General features: G+C 38.5%; 1 protein-coding gene across 18 annotated transcripts in view; it reads left to right on the top strand.

The window, feature by feature from the left end:
- Nucleotides 1-18021, top strand: part of epb41l3a (erythrocyte membrane protein band 4.1-like 3a) — an 81049-nt gene extending 63028 nt beyond the window's left edge. For 10 of the 18 annotated variants that reach the window (XM_053683440.1, XM_053683438.1, XM_053683442.1 and 7 more), the window contains 10 exons: nucleotides 2122-2310; nucleotides 5398-5490; nucleotides 5769-6431; nucleotides 7546-7674; nucleotides 8729-8857; nucleotides 10593-10724; nucleotides 13027-13125; nucleotides 14293-14394; nucleotides 14745-14860; nucleotides 16907-18021. In XM_053683440.1, the coding sequence (XP_053539415.1) occupies nucleotides 2122-2310; nucleotides 5398-5490; nucleotides 5769-6431; nucleotides 7546-7674; nucleotides 8729-8857; nucleotides 10593-10724; nucleotides 13027-13125; nucleotides 14293-14394; nucleotides 14745-14855 (1647 nt within the window). In that variant the 3' untranslated portion in view covers nucleotides 14856-14860; nucleotides 16907-18021. The remainder of the gene's footprint in view (nucleotides 1-2121; nucleotides 2311-5397; nucleotides 5491-5768; nucleotides 6432-7545; nucleotides 7675-8728; nucleotides 8858-10592; nucleotides 10725-13026; nucleotides 13126-14292; nucleotides 14395-14744; nucleotides 14861-16906) is intronic. The other 8 variants (XM_053683453.1, XM_053683454.1, XM_053683452.1 and 5 more) reach the window with 5 other exon arrangements.
- Nucleotides 18022-20146: the final 2125 nt, after the last annotated feature.

Here is a 20146-nt window from a genome sequence, read left to right as displayed (position 1 = left end):
TCGATTCCCACTGTGGCCCTGTGTGTGCAGAGCTTGCATGTTCTCCCCGTGCTGCGGAGGTTTCCTCCGGGTACTCCGGTTTCCTCCCCCAGTCCAAAGACATGCATGGTAGGCAGATTGGCGTTTCCAAAGTGTTTGAAGTGCATGAATGAGTGTATGACTCACTGAGCCATCTTCAGTTGTCTTGACACAGTCTTGCCACTGGATCATGGTGGTCACTGGGAAGTGAGAGTGAGGCCGATGCTGCGCAAGTCTTCCTCACTATAATCCAATTCACGCGCATGTCAAGTCGCAGTTTGTGTTCTCCATAATGGAGGCGGAAATGGAAATTTCGGTCTTCATCGAAATTGACGGAGATTTACTAAACCCAAAAGACTGGTACGCAAAACAGACCTTTCGGTAGTTTTGAAGGATACACGATACTGTAGGTTTTTAAATCATAATAGGAAAACCTGTTAGTGTTCATACTCACTAATGGTCTATAATAGCACATAAGTATTGCCATTTGAGACACAACATTAGTTTGTTCATCAGAAATAGATGGACTGTAACAATAGTAGATTTTTATTGCTCCTCTATTGTCAAGATAGTGAAAAAGACTAAAATAACGTACCCTATTCATTTAAATGTGACTTGTCTGAATATGACTCCCAGTAAAATTTCACCATTTTAGCATACAAAGCCCATCGTCAATGTTTCCAATACTAATTTGTAAAATAAATGAATGAAACAATTGTGGAGATTCTGAGTTTCTTTCCCGTTTTGTAAATCAGGTGACACCACCGTGGGATTGCGACCCCTAGTTTGGGAATCCCTGTTATTACACAGCCTGGCCAAAAAAATAGGTTGCTGTTTGGATTTAAATAAGCAAATACTTGAGAGCCTATGATTGGTTCATTATTGCAGTGATTAATGTGTTTCAGCTGGCAACAATTCTTTTAACCCTAACTGATGCAGAATGTAGCTTCTCATTTCTTAAACAACCATGTCAAAAGACGTATCCCATGGTCGTGGAAAAGATGTCACTGTGTATCAGAAGGGGCAAATTATTGGCCTGCATAAAGCAAAGAAAACAACTATGAAGATTGCTGAAATCACTCGAATTTGGTTAAGAACTGTCCAACACATTATTAAAACCTGGAAGGAGAGTGGTGAACTGTCAACTTTGAGGAAGAAATGTGGTGACAATAAATGTTCAACATCTTGAATGATCGTGATCGGAGATCTTTAAAACTCTTGGTGCAGTCACATTATAAAAAAAACCAACAGTAGAACTTATGGATATGTTTACTAGTGAAAGTAAGAGCATTTCCTCAGGCACACTGCGACGAGAACTTACAGGATTGGGACTAAACATCTGTGTGGCCTAATCAGTGTGAGGCTAATCAAATAAAAGTGATTTCAGTTTGCTAGGCAGCATAAAGATTGGACTGTGGAGCAATGGAAAAGGGTCATGTGGTCTGATGAGTCCACTTATGTTTTTTTTTTAAATCTTTTTTATTTATTTTTTTAGCTTTGATCCATTTCTTGAAGTCTAACCAAATATAATGCAAGGTATTGAAAAACTTTCAGTTGGCAGTGTAGCTAAAACCGTTTTAATGTTCTTCATTTTAGAAATCTATTCATATGCTTCTCTACAATATATTGTATTCTTTTGTTTATAGCTTTACACTTTAATATAGATATGTAGGTCTCTGGCTTTCCTCTGTGCTGTGTTTATCAATTAAAATGTTCTTATAGTAATTTTTATGATTCTTCTTCTTCACCAGCTCCTCCTCCTCATTATAGTCTTCTTCCCTTAGTACCTACTTCTTCTTCTTCTTCTTCTTCTTCTTCTTCTCAAATAATCATGGTAACAGAGATAATGTGGAATGGTGTACAGTATAATCTAACCCTTTTAGTGATCAATCTGCAAATAAAAGGGCAATATTAAATATGGATGGCATTCAGTACATTCAGTATTTTAATTGTTAGGAGAAGGAGCTAGTACTGAGTGCAGGAAGAAACAGACACCAATCTTTGACCTTTGCATTGACATTTACAGTATTATTATTATTATTATTATTATTATTATTATTATTATTATCCCTTGTAATAATAATAATTTTCCTGTTTTTTCAGGAGGCGGATAAAACACCTGATGAGCTGGTCAAACACCAGACCAATATTAGTGAGCTGAAGAGAACTTTCCTGGAGGGAGGCACTAATAAATCAGGTTTAACAGAGTGGGAGAAGCGTCTCTCCTCATCCCCACTGCGTTCTCCCCGGCTGGACGAGGCTCCTATGATTGAACCCCTCGTGCCTGAAGATGTAAGCAAAGTACTGACCCAGTCACTCAGCTAGTATTCAGACAGATGTAGTATATTCCTTTTGTGATAGGCCATTCTGATGCTGTGTCTCGCACACAAATTACCTTCTTCAGAAACATTTGGAGGATGATATGTAGGTTACTGAATGTACCTAGTAAAGGCTGAATTATTCCCAGCGCTCTTAACCTTGAGACGTTAGTGCTGTGACCGCCACAGCTGACAGGTGCTGGGAAAATGATTGGGGCTTGTTTAAAAAAAAAAAAAAAAAAAAAAAAAAGGTCTTTAGATTGGATCTGGATGAATGCATTAGATAAATGCGAAGAATGATTTACTGATTTTCCTGAAGACATACATTTTTGCTACAGGGTTGTAAATAATGTTTCATCAAATGGTTCACATAAAGACAATGAGATTGGAAGTAAAGATAATCTCAAGCAGCTTCACATACCCATTTCAGAGGAGGAATAATTTTCAGCTACACAAAGATTCCAAGATATGTTCTCTTTACACCATAGCAGAATTACTGGTTTGGTTTGCTTATTTTTTTTTAATGCATAAATGTAAAAAAAAAATATGATGTAAAAACGGTGTACAGTCATCCGAAAAAATAAGTACACCAACAGTTGGACAAGCAAAACATTTGATCCTCTTTGAAACAGTGCCTATTAATAAAGTTGACATACTTGTAACAAAACCACAAGGAAAATTAGATTTTTCAATCATTTATTCAACAGGAATGTCAATAGATTGTGATTATCATCTGTGGAAAATGTAAGTACACCCTTGGTCTCAGAAGCTAGTATTGCCCCCTTTAGCAGAAATAACTTCTTGTAGGCGTTTTGCATAATTGTCCACCAGTCTCTGACATTGGCTCACTGGAATTTTTGACCGCTCTTCCATGCAATATTCTTTCAGGTGCAAGATGTTTGAGGATTTTCTTACATGTACTGCCCATTTCAAATCCCCCACAACATTTCAATATCTGGGGATTCATATCTGGGCTTTGACTAGGCCATTCCAAAACCCTCTATTTCTTCTTTTTGAGCCATTCATTAGTGGATTTGCTAGTGTGCTTAGGATCATTATTCTTTTGAAAGGGCCACTTTCGGTTCAACTTCAGCTTTCGGACATATGACCTCACATTATATTCAAGCACTGTTTGATATGATGCAGAATTCATAGTTGAATCAATGAATGCAAGCTGTCCAGTCACTGAGGCAGCGAAGCAACCCCAAACCATAACATTTCCACCACCGTGCTTCACAGTTGGTATGAGGTGTTTCTCCTGAAAAGCTGTCTTTGGTCAGCACCAAAGAGTTACTATGGCTAAACAACTCTATCTTTGATTCTTCTGTACAGAGCACATTATTCCAAAAGGCCTGGTCTTTGCCTATATGATCGTTGGCAAACTGTAGTCTTGCAAAGGTTTTTTCCTGGCACGCCTCTCATGCAGGTCAAATTTGTGCAATCTATTTCTGATTATTGACATATGCACTTTGACACCAACAGATGCAAGACTTGCTAGCAGATCCTGTGATGCAATTTTGTGGTTCTTGGAGATTTATTTTTGCATGAAACGGTCTGCTCTTGGGCTGAATTTTTCTTTTGAAATTTTCTGCAGACCTTATAGAACTCTTTAGATCTTGGCATGATGACATCACACATCTCAATAACAGAAGGAACACTGGATATGAGACTGGTATAAATAAGACAGGTTCCACCTGCACTCCCTAAGCAGGTTCTAATCACTGGAACCCAATCTTGCAACTCCTTATGCTAATTTTATGGATTTGAGGGTGTGATAAATGTAGGGATGTACTTACTTTTTCCATGTGACTGATTTGTTTTTGTTTTTTGTTCATTTAAATTGTGAAAATTACCACAAAATGTCAGTGTTATGTGTCATTTGATATTGTGCATCAACTTGATTAATAGCCACTGTTTCAAAGAGGATCAAATGTTTGCTTTCCAAATATGTAAAAAAAATAATAATAATAATAATTCCATGGGGTGTACTTATTTTTTTCACATGACCGTATGAAAATAAAATAACATATTAATCACGCTTGTTATCAAAAGTACAATTGTCACAGCATGCAAGAATCACCAGATTGTAGACAAATTAGATTCTCAGTATGACTGAGAGACATGCAGCCATGAAAGTGGCAGCTTCTGCTACTGTATGTTGCAATCTTCCATAAACATTATATGAATGATTCTCAGAACAAGGTGAAAAAAATTTGGTCTCTTAAATCAGTGGGCATGACATAGTTTAAAACTTTTCAAGAAGCCCAACATAACAGACATCATTTTATAACTTTGAAGGTTCCTAAGCAATGAAAATGGTTTGATTATTTATTATCATGTTTATCATCTTTATTACTTTTTCAATTTTTCTTTGAAACTGCTGAGTGCTGGAAAAAGACCTTGTCTCTCAAGCCAGTTGTAGTGCTTTAGAGGCTTTCGCAGACATTTAAGAATATTTCTTATTTATTTTTTATATTAAATGCTATTATATGCTATTTTGAAAAATATGTGTTTTGAAATCCCAAAATTTGTTCTGTCAGGGTCAGAGTTCAGAACAATGTATGGTCATGTCAACAAGAATTTAATAGAATAAATTATTGAAGCTAGTGTGATTAATGATGTGTGCCATCCTGGAAAATAAATAGACAAATAGAAATTTGGTGGAACTGTCGCTGGTCGAACTGTCACTGGTGTAATGGTCTGTGCTTATGACACTAGTGACAATGAAAAACTCCAGTGATTTAAAATAATGGCACTACATTTCAAAAAATGACCAAGTAGAATATGAGCCAATTTTCAAGTAGAATAGCAACACGTTATCAGAATCGAGAATTCAACAGCGCTATGGTATAATTACGTATAATTAATACCTGAAGCTAATACACCAAAGACTGTGCCATTGCTGTGTCAGACCATAGTCATGTAAGGACAAAGTTATACAGTATGTAGTTTAAAATAACGCTCAGGTTGCTCTTACACTGTAGATCTCAATGAATCATGTTCCACAATGTGCCTTTATTATGGAGCGTCTGATATCACTCTCTTTCTGGACTTCATGCAGACCAAAGAGGATCCAGAAGCAGCGGCTGAGGAGGACGAGGTTGCTAGAGGTACAGACCAACAGGACATCCTGGAGGACATGAAAGATGATGTGGTGGGTGAATTTACCTTTTTTTTTGTCATTTGAATGCCTTTGAAATCTCACCTGACCAACTAAATAGCCCTGAGTGTGCATTAATGTCTGATTTATTGTGTCTCGTCTTTGTAAGCAGACAAAATATCTGAGTTCAGTTTTATTAAATACATTTAAAGAGATGTTTTAAAGATCTATCAGAATGTGTTGGTAGCTACTGACATGTATGTTGGCTTTAAGTGTGTCTTCCACTTCTCCCACAGCGGTGCCTAACATGCCTTTCTGTATCTCATATGTAGGAGTCTGATGGTTGGGTAATTATAAACAAGGTTCCACCTAAGGTACCTGAAAAGAAAAACATAGTCAGCTACAAAGTAGCGGGCATTACTAACACTGTTACTGCTGACGAGGCTTTGGGAGACGTAGCTCTCAAAAAGCCATCAGCCATACAGGAGGAAGTGCGTGATAAGACATACGCACTCGGCAAGTCCTATGACACCACGACAGGGAAGATCGTGACAACCACCAAAGACGACGACTTTCCTTCCCCGACTATCACAGTAGAGAAGAAGAAGCTCTCGGATCAAACTAGCACCACAGCTGTGAAGATCATACCAGTCTCCACTGAGAAGTACGAGCCTGCAATCCTGACAGGCACAGAAGCCATAACAGCACCAGTGATCACAGTTAATGAAGCAAGGACCCCTTCTCCCTCTGAGCCTACAGGCATTGTGAAAATGGTGGTGGCTATCCGCTCCAGTGAGGAAATTGAAAAGGCGAAAAAAGCTGAGCTGAAGCTGCTTACAGATTCCTCAATGAAGGAGGCAATCTCCCCTACGCCGAGATCCCCTCTCAGGTCCCCGCTTAAATCTCCACTCAGATCTCCATCGAAGTCAGTGGAATTGGGTGTGAGCCCCAGCCCAGGCTCTTATCTAACCAAAACTTCTCCAACCGCCAGAGTGGTAGTATAACACCAACACTGATAATGCCAGCACTGTGCTCCCCACACAGCACCCTCCAGCTTCCCAGGCCTGGCTTTCCAAAATAATTCAAATGAACAAATTACTTAAAAGCCAGCGCTTTGCAGTCTTATTACATTATTGTGAATGTTCTCAAAGTATATTGAGTTCCTTTGTCTTTTGTGTTTCTTTTTATTTTCCGACTCAAATACCTGACCGTGGAATTTGATGTCGCGCCTGCTTCTAAACCCGAGCCTGCTGCTTTATGACGCTAGCTTTTACCCGCTTCATTTTGCACACAAATGAGCAGCTTATTTTTTTGTTTGTTTGTTTATTTTATTTCACTTCCTCTTTTGTATTTTTGATTTTTTTTTTTTTTTTTTTACCAGGCTTCCTGGTGCCAGTCACACATGGAATGTCTTTGGCTTCAGTCACAGATTGAAGAGATTTCTTTTCCTTTTATTTTCACTCTGATGTTTATGCTGCTTGATGTGGAATGATGAGGGCTCTATTCATAAGAGGGTACTGAATCCCGGTGGAAACTGATGTAACTCCACTCTTTTTAGGGCTGTTGTGATCTGAAATTCATCGGGAACGAAAAGGAAAGCAACAGTATCTCAATTAGAGTGGTCTCTGTGGGGTTCAGTGGTGTTAGGTCTTAACTCTGAAATGTCAGTTCTCACTTAATGCTCACTTTTTTTTTTCTTTTTTTTTAAATTTACAGTGAAAATCTAGGATGATTGATTTGTCGTCGAACCTCTTTGAGTGTTCTAGATATCTGTCATTTAAAATTTATCGAAGCAGACAGTTAGATTGCTGCTGTATGTTGACGCTGTGAAAAATAAGGAATTAATTGGCTCTCTTATGAATAACCCAAACTAAGATGCTAAACTTTGCGAACTGACTCAGAGCTTCACTCGGCACAATATCCCAGTCTGATGTCCTTGTTTCCCAAGTTTCCAGTCTCTATGTTCTGACAAATGTTGTGTGTGTGTGTGTGTGTGTGTGTGCGCGTGCGCGTGTGTGTATGTGTGTGTGCGTGTTTGTGCCTGTGTGTTCATTTTAACCCCATACCTGCGTGTATGTGTGTGTCTGGCTTTTGTGGTTATGTGCTCAGCCTAAGCCTCAAATCGATGGGATGTCTCCGGAGCTCACAGCTCTGTTAAAGTCTGCTCATGAACAGAGCAGCACTTACACCTGGTCCTCCTCCTCAGCAACTACTGGGCAAACTCGGGCCATATTTAAGGTGGACTACACTAGAGACACCATTCTAATGTTTACATCTTGGTACAACAACCATAGCAAGCAGTCTTTTCTAAAGAATAGGATAGAATTGCTATGGCTGTTTACATTATTATAATATTCAATGCTATATGAAACATAGCTATGATTCAATATGGTATTTTTATATTCACAGAGCTATTGCAGCCTAGTGTACTGCATGCTTTTATAGACCACTGTGTCCCCTTGTCCTTGGTATGTTTTGTCTATAAGCCATCTCTTGTCAATCCATTACCTATTGACAGATTTATTGCTTGGAGTACCAGCAGAGGCAGTAGAGGATTTTGTATTCAAAGTCACAGCATTAGCCATATGTAATCCTGGTGCCTTTTCAAACGTAATATATTAATCTACTGAAGCTGTTACATTTGAGCAATAAACATACAAACCTGTTCAGAAACTCCAAGCGCAGCTGTTGAGTTCTATCAATAAACATTTAAAATGTTTATTTCAGTTACTCGTATAATACTGTTTACTTTTTTAATACAATTTCTTCAGTCTGCAATAATTTACCAAAATGTCCAATTATTACTTAGCACTTTTGTACAACCCCAATTCCAAAAAAGTTGGGACACTGTGTAAAATGTAAATAAAAACAGAATGCAATGATTTGCAAATCTCATAACCCCATATGTTATTCATGATAGAACATAGAAACCATATCAAATGTTTAAACTGAGGAAATGTACCATTGTAAGGAAAAAGAAAAGGTAATTTTGAATATGAAGGCTGCAACACGTCTCAGAAAAGTTGGGACGGGGGCAACAGAAGGCTGGAAAAGTAACATATGGGTTTATGAGATTTTCAAATCATTGCATTCTGTTTTTATTTACATTTTACACAGCGTCCCAACTTTTTTGGAGTTGTGGTTATATGATAGTATATTTTCTTGAGCACCAAAATGATCCTAGAATTGTGTATTTTCGTTAAAGCTAATATTGTGTAATTATTTGTTAAAGCGTCATGTGCTTCTTTATAACTGTGATCTCTGATCTCCATTGTTTTATGTTTTGTTGTAGACATCTACTGGTCCTGAGAGGACTTTTCAACAGCCAGCAGATACACAGAAACTTCCAGAAAAAGACCAGCCAAGAGAACAGGAACAGGCAGTTGATCTACAGCAGTATACCGTATCGGAAAAGTCACAGGTAGAGGCAGTCATTTCTCCAGATCAACCGTTGGAGCCCAGTGTCTCTAAAATTAGCTATGATGAGCCTAGTAGCTCCGTGCATGTCTCAGACCAATCCACATCAGACAGTGGCACAGAGTCCGACGAGGCCAGCGGTGATTCAGACAGCGTGGCATCTGCTGAATTCAACATGTCCATGTCCTGTATGAGTAATGCCCTCATTGCCCCGACCACTCGGCCCCTGTCGCCCAGTGACAGCGAGTCTGGTGATGAGAGTTTTTCTCTGTCTACCGATGATGATGAGCCAGCCTCAGGAGACCACTCTCCCAATATGGCCCTCTGCCCCCCCATCATCCTGTCAGAGCAGAGGGGAGATGCTGAGGGTCACAGTGAGGAGGTAGAACTCCATTTTCGTGGTGTCCCCTCCTTTGGCCCTATAATCCACAAACCAGTACCCAGGCTTCTGCTTCAGTTCCTCCCCTGAATCCCCCAACACTGTTCATGCATTGTCATTTGAGCCAGTAATTCCAGTGTGCCACGGTATCCGTGTGTGCATCAGTGAGCTGCACTGAGGTCTCTAATTGATTTTTTTTTTTTTTTTTTTTTTTTTAATACACAAATTTTTATGCAGAACAATATTGAGGACCTTGGAAATGAGCCACACATTACATGAGCTAGGCTGCAAAATGAACTTGTCAAATTCGGATTTGGAAAAGTAGCTCTGTGTGTATGAGCACACTGATGCAAACACTCTCACAACTTCCCACAAACTGGTACTTGTTCTTAGACTCTTCCTCATTTCCTTCGAATGTTTATCTGCTGATATATGAGATGGTACATTGAGTTCCAGCTTCATTTTTAAATCTTACAGAAAATATTTCTTCTTAATCACTGGCACTCAAATGTTAGTCAAAAACGTCAAGGTCAGCGTCTCTCAAAATATATAAATATTAATTATTAAATTAACATATATTTAATATATGTTGATAAATAAAGAATGAAAGCATGCTGTTATAGAAAACGAATCAACAAAAGAGTGGTGTGACGTCAAGTTAGATTCATTTCTATAACTGCACATTCCGTCATATTTTATTCTTCTGATACTGAAGCACTGTGGTAAAAATGCGAATAACATCTTGTTAAAGCATTATTTGTTTTATTTGTCTTGGAGAACTGAGGTGAACTTCATGTAGTATCACTTTTCAGTTGTATTTTCATTCATACTAGTCTGGAACATAAAATGAAATGACATCTCTAACAAGAGCAGCAATGGAAATACACACTAACATTATTCTAATAACTTGTGTGGGTGTAATTTTAACTACACTGTTTTCTATATTGTACGAACGGTTTGAAAGAGGTGAGTGACCTTCAAGTGCAATGCATACCTGTTTTTTTAATGTAGCTAGAATCTATACCACCTTTCCCAATATAACATGTTTACACAAGTGTTTTTTTGGTAAATAGGTTTGATGTATTGGTGTCTGTGTTCTACCATATTTCCATAGTAATGCCTTTAACAGGACCAAATCATTATTGCCATTTGTTTCATCCATGCCACAACTAAAATTGACATAGGATGCGTCCTATGAGAGCTTTGTGTGTGCGTGTGTGTGTGTGCGTGCACGTGCATGTGCGTGAGTGTGTGTGTGTGTGTGTGTGTGTGTGTGTGTGTGTGTGTGTGTGTGTAAGAGAGAGAGAGAGAAAGGAGACGAGAACATTCAGACACTATATTATCTGCACTTTTTTTTAAGGTTTCGTCACTGCTCCAGACAGAGGTCATAACCTTTAGCAGTGCATTGTCAGGTGAGACGGAGAGACTGGCGGCAGAGGAAATGCCAGTGATCCACACGGAAATGAAGACCATAACATACGAGGCCCTGCAGGTACACTGCTACTCTGCAGAAATAAGAAAACACATCACAGCATCTTTTAGCATGCACACAAGCTGGAATAGTGAAGCTGTTACAAAGACTCTCCATGCATACAGATTGTAAAAAAAAATATTCAATTTAAAAATAGTACCGGAAAAAGTGAAAAACAACAAAGCCAGCACACAGTCCAATCAGGGAAAGAACAAAATCTGATTTCAGCATTAAAGCCAGTTTAAGGCCCCGTGTGCTGGCTTTAATGCTGAAATCAGATTTTGTTCTTTCCCTGATTGGACTGTGTGACTGTGATGATGTGTGAATACTAATTTAATATAAACACTGTTTTTAAACACTAGTCTCAGTGCTGGACTGAACATAATCCGCCGATCAAAAATATACGATCAACAGCAGTCCTGTGATCAGAAATTGTCACTAAGTAGGAAGAGTTCAAAGCTGATCAACTCAAACTGTACCTGGGAAAATTAGCTATAGTCTCCTACTGTACACCTACAATGTGAACCAACAGGTTAGGCATGTTTAATAAAGTGGCCAGCAAGTGTACACAGTGTGTAAAACTCCCACAATGCTGCTGGCAGGGGTGCTGCTAGGGTTTCTGGGCCCCTGGCTAATTTGTAGTCCGGGCCCCAAGCCCCCACCTCCCAATGATCTTATCTTATTGCCACGTGTAAAAACAATTATTATCAATAAGCATAACAATTACTGCATATTCAATACGAGACTATAAAGAACTCAGTTTGAACAGTTTATTAAATTCACTGAAATTATGCATTTATAAGTATATACAAATATATATGCAGACTATATATACAGTACAAATAATTAACACCATTGTTCTCTCTCTCTCTCTTTCCCATACACAGACACTATAGAAACTCTGTCTGGATGTCTTTATAAGCTGTCGACCTGTAATTTCTTATTCCAAGAACAATGAACTGTATTATTATTATTATTATTATTATTATTATTATTATTATTATTATTCATTGAGTGGATAATAAGTTTCACACATGAGCAGCTCCAGAAAGAAATGTGGAAATGAGCTAAAACAGTGACAGGATAATTGAATCAGTTAGTTGAACTCGAGAATCAAATCGGTTCTATTCGTGAATGAATCATTCAGACTGGTTTTTATCAACTGGATTCTCCAATTCGTTGAAATGAACCAACTCAAACAAAGATTCACTCACGATTCGGACATCATTGCAACACATTTCTCTCATAAACTCCCTCAGGACAATTAAAGCAGATTTATATGATCACATTAAATTTCCTCACAGAAAGCTGTTGCAAGGCTTCGGAAATCTTGAATATATACAACACTGCACTAGTTTTATTGTCGCTTGGTGCTTTTCCGTCCTTTTTGAAGCTCAATGATTCATTACTATTGCTCGATTGCGTGGAAAAACATACGTTCTTGGAAATACTGTATTCATCGGGATGAGTAACTGACAGAATTTCTATTTGATGTTAATTATAACAGCTTGATACAGGCTAGCTTAAGAATCTTAGCACAAAATAGGGAACACAAATCACCCTATTTTTTTAAAAACTGGGTGACTAATTGTCTTCCCCGTCTTGCTCTCTCCTATTTTCTATGTTTTTCTTTCCTTTTTTGCTATCCTGATTTTGTCTGCGCCATCTCTTGCCATCTACCTGATGCATGTAAAGACTCACAACTGTGAAGTTCCGCGTTTCTGAATAACCCGCGAACGTCTTAAGGGGACACACACATGCACATGGCACAGTCTGAGGGCTTTCATTATAGTGTGCTTCTTTATAGATTCTTGTGCAAAGAGGCCATTTAAATACCAAAATATCATACAGGAAAGTATGGGGTTCTGCTGGGCCCCCTGTCTGACCAGGGCCCTTAGAATCGTCCTAAATCCCACCAACCCCACCCCCCACTGTTACGGCGCTCCTCGGATGCTAAACATCAGACATTTATTCAGCACCATACATACACTATCATTCTGCTAAAGCTTCAGTGCCACTGCTGTGCTGAGAATGATACACCACCCAATTAATATCTGGTCCTGCTGTGGTCTCTTTTTATTAACTGTAGGGAACTGCATGGGTAGCAAATTGTGCACAGTAATAGACAGACTACAGTCAGTGACTGTGTAGACAGCAGTCATGTGTTAGGTGAAACAAAGGAGGTTGGGGTGATTGGGGAGGCAGAATGCTGGCGGAAGAAACAGTCAGGAGCGGGGATAGCCTGGAATGTGAACGTGTGAATGGCATTTTCTCCACCTGTCTCATGCAGTCTAATACACCACTGCATTTCTCTTGGTGACAGGGTGATAAGGACAGTGACACAGATCCGGGGATTCTGATGAGTGCACAGACCATCACCTCCGAAACCACCAGTACAACCACCACTACACATATCACTAAGGTACAGCCTGCTAATTCTGCCTTATTTTCTGCTTCCACCTTCTAATGTTAATATTAAATCATTTATTGTACCAGGTGTACCATATGGAAATAAAAATAAAGTCAATAAGTAGAATGTATTTTTTTTTTAAAAACATTGGCTGTATCATTAGATTTGGACATGTAGTGATGCCACCCTTCCAAATGATGTGTCTTTTTGATGTATTATGGTGCATGAAACCAATAATCCTTGCTCATCTCAGTGGTGAAATATTATCCAGTTTAATTCAGTTTCCGTTCTGTAGCGCTTTTAACAATAAACCTTGTCACAAAGCTGCAGAAATCTGGATGTAGCTCTAGATCCCTAATGAACAAACCAGAGGTGACAGTGAAGAGGAAAAACTCCCTGAGATGGCATGAAGAAGAAAACTTAAGTGGAACCAGCCTCAAAACAGAAACAATCCTTTTCTAACTGACACGTGATAGTGGTTTATAAATGATTCCTCTTCTACAGTTGTATACTGCAGTAATAAGTGTGTTGAAAGGATGTTCAGTATGAGTATATTGTAAATGATAGTTCTTTTGAGTCCTAGACTAAACACAGGACAGTCTTTATGATTACAGCAGCAGTTCAGAAGATATACAGCAATACCATGGCCAGGGGCCAAGGGAGCAAACATTGGTTGTGCTTTCCAGATGGGAGGGATAATATACTCTTTCTCCCCTGGCAACACAGCGACACTAGCCAACTGTGGGTGTCTGTGAGCTTCACGTATGCACAAGAGTGTATATAGTGTTTGCCTCCAAGTGTGTTAAGCATAAGCAGCTGTTTGAAAAAACGCAGTTGGTTGGCTTCACATGTCTCAGCGGAAACATGTTAGTCTTCACCCTGCCGAGTCGGTATCTGTCGTATGATGAGGAGAGCTGGCTAATGGGTGGGAGAAAATGGGGAAAAGTCTAAATAAAATGTGTCCAGGTGATAAACTAGTTTTGGGACGTGCAAACCTATAGGGTATCCATGTGGGACCATCTAATAATATTATCGGTGTGTACGTGTGTGTGTACGTGTATTTGTACATGTGTGTTAACATGTGTATGTGTGTGTGTGTATGTGTGTGTGTGTATGTTCATTTGTATGTGTACGTGTACATGTGTGTGTTTGTTTTATTGTAAATGTATTGTTTTTAAGTGTCATCTGTTTTGCTGTCAGACTGTAAAGGGGGGTGTTTCCGAAACCAGGATTGAGAAACGTATCGTCATCTCAGGGGATGCAGACATTGACCACGATGAGGTGAGAATCACACCATTCATTCACACTGAGCAGTTGATTTAGCTATACTGTTGATACAGTGCTTCTGCAGTTTTAACACGTGACAGGATTCTGAGGATTATGTCCTCTGATCTAACCGAGAAGTGATGAAAGTATATACCTTCATCACTTCTCTGTATTATTTGGTGACCTTCAACAATGCTCTTCCTTAAAAGTAAGAGAAATTACAATTCAATCTCCAGCTGTTAATGTTCTCCACAAACACACAGTATAAACTACTTCCACTTTATCATTTGTTAAAGACATAATTCTTATTACTTGCATTCCTACACCTCTTTGTGTTGCTGTTATGGGGTGCCACTGGGGGCCAGGCCCTGGCTCAGGCCATTAAAGAAGCCAAAGAGCAGCACCCCGACATGTCAGTGACCAAAGTAGTGGTCCACAAAGAGACTGAAATCACACCAGAAGATGGCGAGGAATGATGCAGGTAAGGGAAGAGCCAATCACGACTCTGTTTGACTTGGCCGACTGCGAACTAATGTACCGCTTTGCTAATGCCCTAGGAGCTGCCGTTCTAACCCCTGTCAATTTTGTCTGCATCTAAATCCCATTCAGAGATGCTCTGAAGACAAATCTTGCGTGTCCCTCATAATGTTCATGCTGGACATTTTGAAACAACATATAATTTGTTTTGTTTGGTTTTGCTTCATGTTGCTTTGACAATAAGCAATGAAAGGAAAATTGAAGTGTTGTTTTGGGGCTGCTGCTGAAGCAAACCTTCTCAGAGCCATTCCTTTTTTATCAAACAAGAAGTAGGATGGCCTCTGGTGGACATAAGTAGTAGTACAGTATACTGCAGGTAATTATGGCCATGTTCATGTGGAGGATTGAGAGTGCCAAATGAAAAATATCATTACATGTAAATATATATACATCAATAATATTTCTTTTAAAATATCCTTTAATAGATATTCAAATAAATCCATCAATAAATTAGTTGATAATTGTGTAGGGCTACAACTAGTGATTATTTTCATAATCGATTAGTTGGCCTATTATTTTTCCGATTAATCTGATGGCAGGGAACTTTCAGTGACATTTTTCCATTTATTTAAAATAAAATTCACAAGCTGAGTGTTACAAATATAAACTTAAGACTAAAACTTTACACAACTGTTTGTCCAATTATATAAGCCTGAAAAGAACCCAGTACACACAGACACACACCAGAATCCATCCATCCATCTTCTATACCACTTATCCTTCCTTCAGGGTCACGGAGAAGGCTGGAGCCTATCCCAGGGAGCATCGGGCACAAGGCGGGGTACACCCTGGACAGGGTGCTAATCCATCGCAGGGCACACTCACATACAAATTCACACACCCATTCATACACTACGGACGCTTTGGACATGCCAATCGGCCTACCATGCATGTCTTTGGACTGGGGGAAGAAACCAGAGTACCCAGAGGAAACCCCCGCAGCACGGGGAGAACATGCAAACTCCACACACACAGGGCCACGGTGGGAATCGAACGCCCGACCCTGGAGGTCACACCAGAATCCATAAAAAATAATGAATAACTATGTATTTATAAAATGAACTAATATATAAGTTTATATACGTGCGTATGACATCATGCACCGTCGAGTAGGAAGCGGCTTATACTTCCGGTTAGTAAAAAAAACACGAGTTCCTTTTGAGAAAATATTACCTTTCTAAACTTCATACACTAGACAGTAGAGTACGTAGTACATAGTGTAAGTGTATAGTACTTCATTTGGGACACAATTTTAGTATGTACTCTCCGAAGCGTGTTTTCGGAATAGAAGTAACGTAGCAAGTAAACGCACCCTGTGCCGTGCACAGACCAACTAATCGATAATGAGATTCGTTGACAACGATCTTCATAATCGATTATTATCGAGTTTATCGATTAGTTGTTGCAGCTCTATAATTATGTTGATACTTTATTGAATAATTTGTTCAAACATTTAAATAATGATGATGGATTCATTAATGGATATATTGAAAGCTTTGTTTGTTTGTTTGTGTGTTGCTTGCTTTTTATTTATGTACTTATGTGTTTTCAGATCTATTGATGGATTTACTGATTTTTTTTATTTGGCCTCATATGTTTACTGTTTGTTTTTGTTATTTGATGTCATTATTAATCGATACAAACTGGTACCATTAATAGGACTAACTTGCTCAATTTCTTATTGTCAAATATTGTGCAAGCATGTTTTAGAAACTAATAAATGCAATACATTTGCATGGCATTTCCAGTCTACGGTATTGTTGTATGCTTATGTTCTCAACATGTTTAAACTTCCGCACACTCAGACACATGCTGTTGTATATCATGCTTTGATGTTGATAAAGTGATAAAATGGTGTATTCATCATTGACATTGCTCCTGTCCTACTTCATGCTGCTCTAATTTTACTTCATGCCTCGATAGTCTTTCTTTAATGTAATATTGTGCTTTTGCCCATATATAAATTATGTTTTTGCCCATATATTTGTAGGATTAGTGTGTCTTCATATTTTCTGGAGCAGTCTCACCTACACCATGTGGAATAAAGGACATTTTGGAGATGCTGCCTAAGGAAACAGCAGCATTGATACATCAGTGGATATAACTTCATCTGGAGTCGCCCTTCTAACAAACACATGCTCACTCTCTCCTGCTACACCTGCTTACAGATCTCCTGGCTAGCCTGGTCCAGCACTGGTCAATGACACTGCATGACAAGGGAACAACACCTTTTCTGTAAAGAGAACAAACACTATATACAAATGTAGGAAATGCTCAATGACCACAGTGTAAATTTCAGTCTCCCTTGCACACTCCCTCTGAAAGGGGAAAAGTAAGTATGTGACAAGAATTTTGAAAATAGTACTGATATTATGATCTACATTTTATTTATTAGAATACTTCTCAATACAAGAAAATATTGCTAATAATAATTATAATAATAGACTGCATCTGTATGAGCACTCAGTATTTAACCATGCAATAGGTGTGTCATTGAGGCCAGTCACCATGTCCTGTTCCAGCCACCCCTACCCTGCCTTTGACGTGTTCCTGCTGAATGTATGTGTGGCTGAGAACATGAATGATGTACACGTTGCTTTGTAGATCATGCATATTAGTAAGAAAATTGTTTTTACAAGATATATGTCAATTTTTATGTTTTTCCTTAATTTTTCTCACTGAAATGTCTACCTTTTTCAAAGAATGAATGCACTGTGACCATATTTGTCACTGACTCCAGGTCCTTGCTAAAAGTGATGTCATTGCAAGGCGACTTCTGCCCCAATCTTGCAATTTTATGTCATTTTCCCAAAATAAATCTCTATGTCCTAAGTGGCATAACTGAGCCTTAAAGTGTACAAACTGGACAGAGAATCAGAAACTTCACACATTATGTTTTTTTCTCTTTCTTTTTATGGTCCCTCTTTTTCTTCATTTTTTTCTCATTATTACTATTATTATTAGATTTGTTGTTGTTGTTGTTGCTGTTGCTGTTGTTGCTGTTGTTAGCCTGTGTGTTTTTAAACCATCATGATGCCATATGCTGCACTCCATGTTGAATGTGTTTACCACATAAGCTCAATAAAAAAAATATTTAAAAATGTATTTGCGAGATTTATTGGGTTTCATTGTCTACCAAAAGAATAGACTACTGTCCCAAAATACTGTATGAACATTACATTCTTTATAACAACATTTTTCACTGAATATACAGTGTTGTCAGAAGTGATTGTATGACAGGTATGTATTTTCATAAAATACATTTACAATATATTGTAATATTTGCTCCAACAGGGTTAAAATGGTTTCATAGGGAGCACATAGGGCCGAGGTATGAATTGAACCCCCAACCCTGGAGGTTCGAGGCAAGCATGCTAACTACTAAGCCACTTTTCACTTTGGCTCAACGGTTAAGGCTCTGGCTTACTGATCAGAAGGTTGGGAGTTCAAGCCCCAGCACCGCCAAGCTGCCACTGTTGGGCCCTTAACCCTCTCCCCTCAAGGGGCACTGTATAAATGTCTGACCCCAACTTCCTAACAAGCTGGGATATGCAAAGACAATAATTGCTAAAGGCCTCTTCTTCTATTATGTTTAACACAAAAACAACTTTAGTTATTTCTTCAAGTAACTAATGCAATACACCACTCACCGAATAAAATCAAATTTGAAGAATTGAACTTTTGAAGAAATGACTAAAGTGTGTTATTGTGTTATTATGTTAAACATAGTAGAAGAAGAAGTCTTTATTTGTCACGTATACATTACAGCACAGTGAAAAAATTTTTTTTCGCATATTCCAGCTTGTTAGTTAGTTACACCACTTACTGAATAAGAGCAAATTTGAAGAATTGAACTTTTCAGTTTGTGTGTGTTTCTGTGTCTGATTCACTCTTAGTCCATGAATTTGATATCACAGTTATGTTCTTTGCAAACAGACACCCGAACACAAGTTTTATTTATTTATTTACTTTGGTCTTCTGTTGCTTAATCTCAGTGAGTTTTGTTCCAGAAGTGGTGTCCACTGGTGTTGCTTAAGTTTTTAAACACTTTATTGTCAGCGCTCGGTTGAGATTAATCCTCTAAGAAAACATATGCCGTCAACAGCAGTAAGGTTGGGGTGGCACAGCAGTTACAGCTCTGGGATACTAACTGGAAGGTTGAGATAAATCTTCTCATGTCCTTGAGTAGGACTGTTAATCCCCAACTGCTCACACTTAAGTTGTAAAAGTACATGTGTGAAATAAAGTAACCAGTATGTATACATACTTTTACAACTATGTTTAACTGCTGTGTGTTATATGTTGTACACATGAGTGTCACTGCTCTACTGAAAATGATTCACCACCAAAATAACACGTGGGCAGTCAGAGTTTCATGATGAGCTCTTTCCATTCACATATGGGGTAGGGGTTGGCTGAGAAATTGTGCACAGCAATTCATGAGCCACAGTCAGTAACTGAATACATATAAACCACCCTCATATGGTAGGTGTACCTGATATAAGAGCCAATGAGTGTAGATATAAAATAGGTGTAGCTAATGAACTGGCAACTGAGTGTATGTTTCAAACAGTAAACTTAAAAAATGGTAATATTTCAGTAACTCTTTTAGCCTTTTTTTAATGGCTTGGACAGCAATGATATAAATGGATCATATTTAACCTCAGGTAAAAACCTGGCGTAGTCTTTTTAATGTAAAAATTAAAATAAATAAACATTAGGTTTATGTCAACTTTGACAGCTTAATAAAGGCAATACACTACACGTGAATAGGGTTCATTACCAGTTGACTACTGATATTTTTATTTAAAGTATTTTTTTGTATTGGAACTTTTTCCAAAATAACATTTTTCAAATGAGGCTTCGGATAATTAAATATATCACGATATAACAATAAAGGGGGACTACATCAGTAATGAGATGTTCAACAAGCACATATGGATGTGATGGTCAGGTGTCCACAAACTTTTGGACTTATAATGTAGCATACCGCACTGTACAGCAGTAAGTAATGATGCTTTCAATGGTGCAGGAGTAGAAGTTGACCAGCAACTGACGGGGTAGGCACCTTTTCAGATCTCTCAGGTAATATCAGGTCCGGATTAAGAATTCAGAGGCCCCTGGGCACAAAGTCTTGTACCTTGTACCCTCCAAACCCCCACCCCTCAATCATACAAGATTTACACCACATGATTGCAACAATGCTTTCCTGGACTAGCAGCAACAATAT

The sequence above is a fragment of the Ictalurus punctatus genome, chromosome 1, assembly GCF_001660625.3.
Source record: "Ictalurus punctatus breed USDA103 chromosome 1, Coco_2.0, whole genome shotgun sequence".
Classification (NCBI taxonomy): Eukaryota; Metazoa; Chordata; class Actinopteri; order Siluriformes; family Ictaluridae; genus Ictalurus; species Ictalurus punctatus.
Note: the sequence above shows the minus strand (reverse complement) of the source record. Positions and strands in the feature narration are given on the sequence as shown.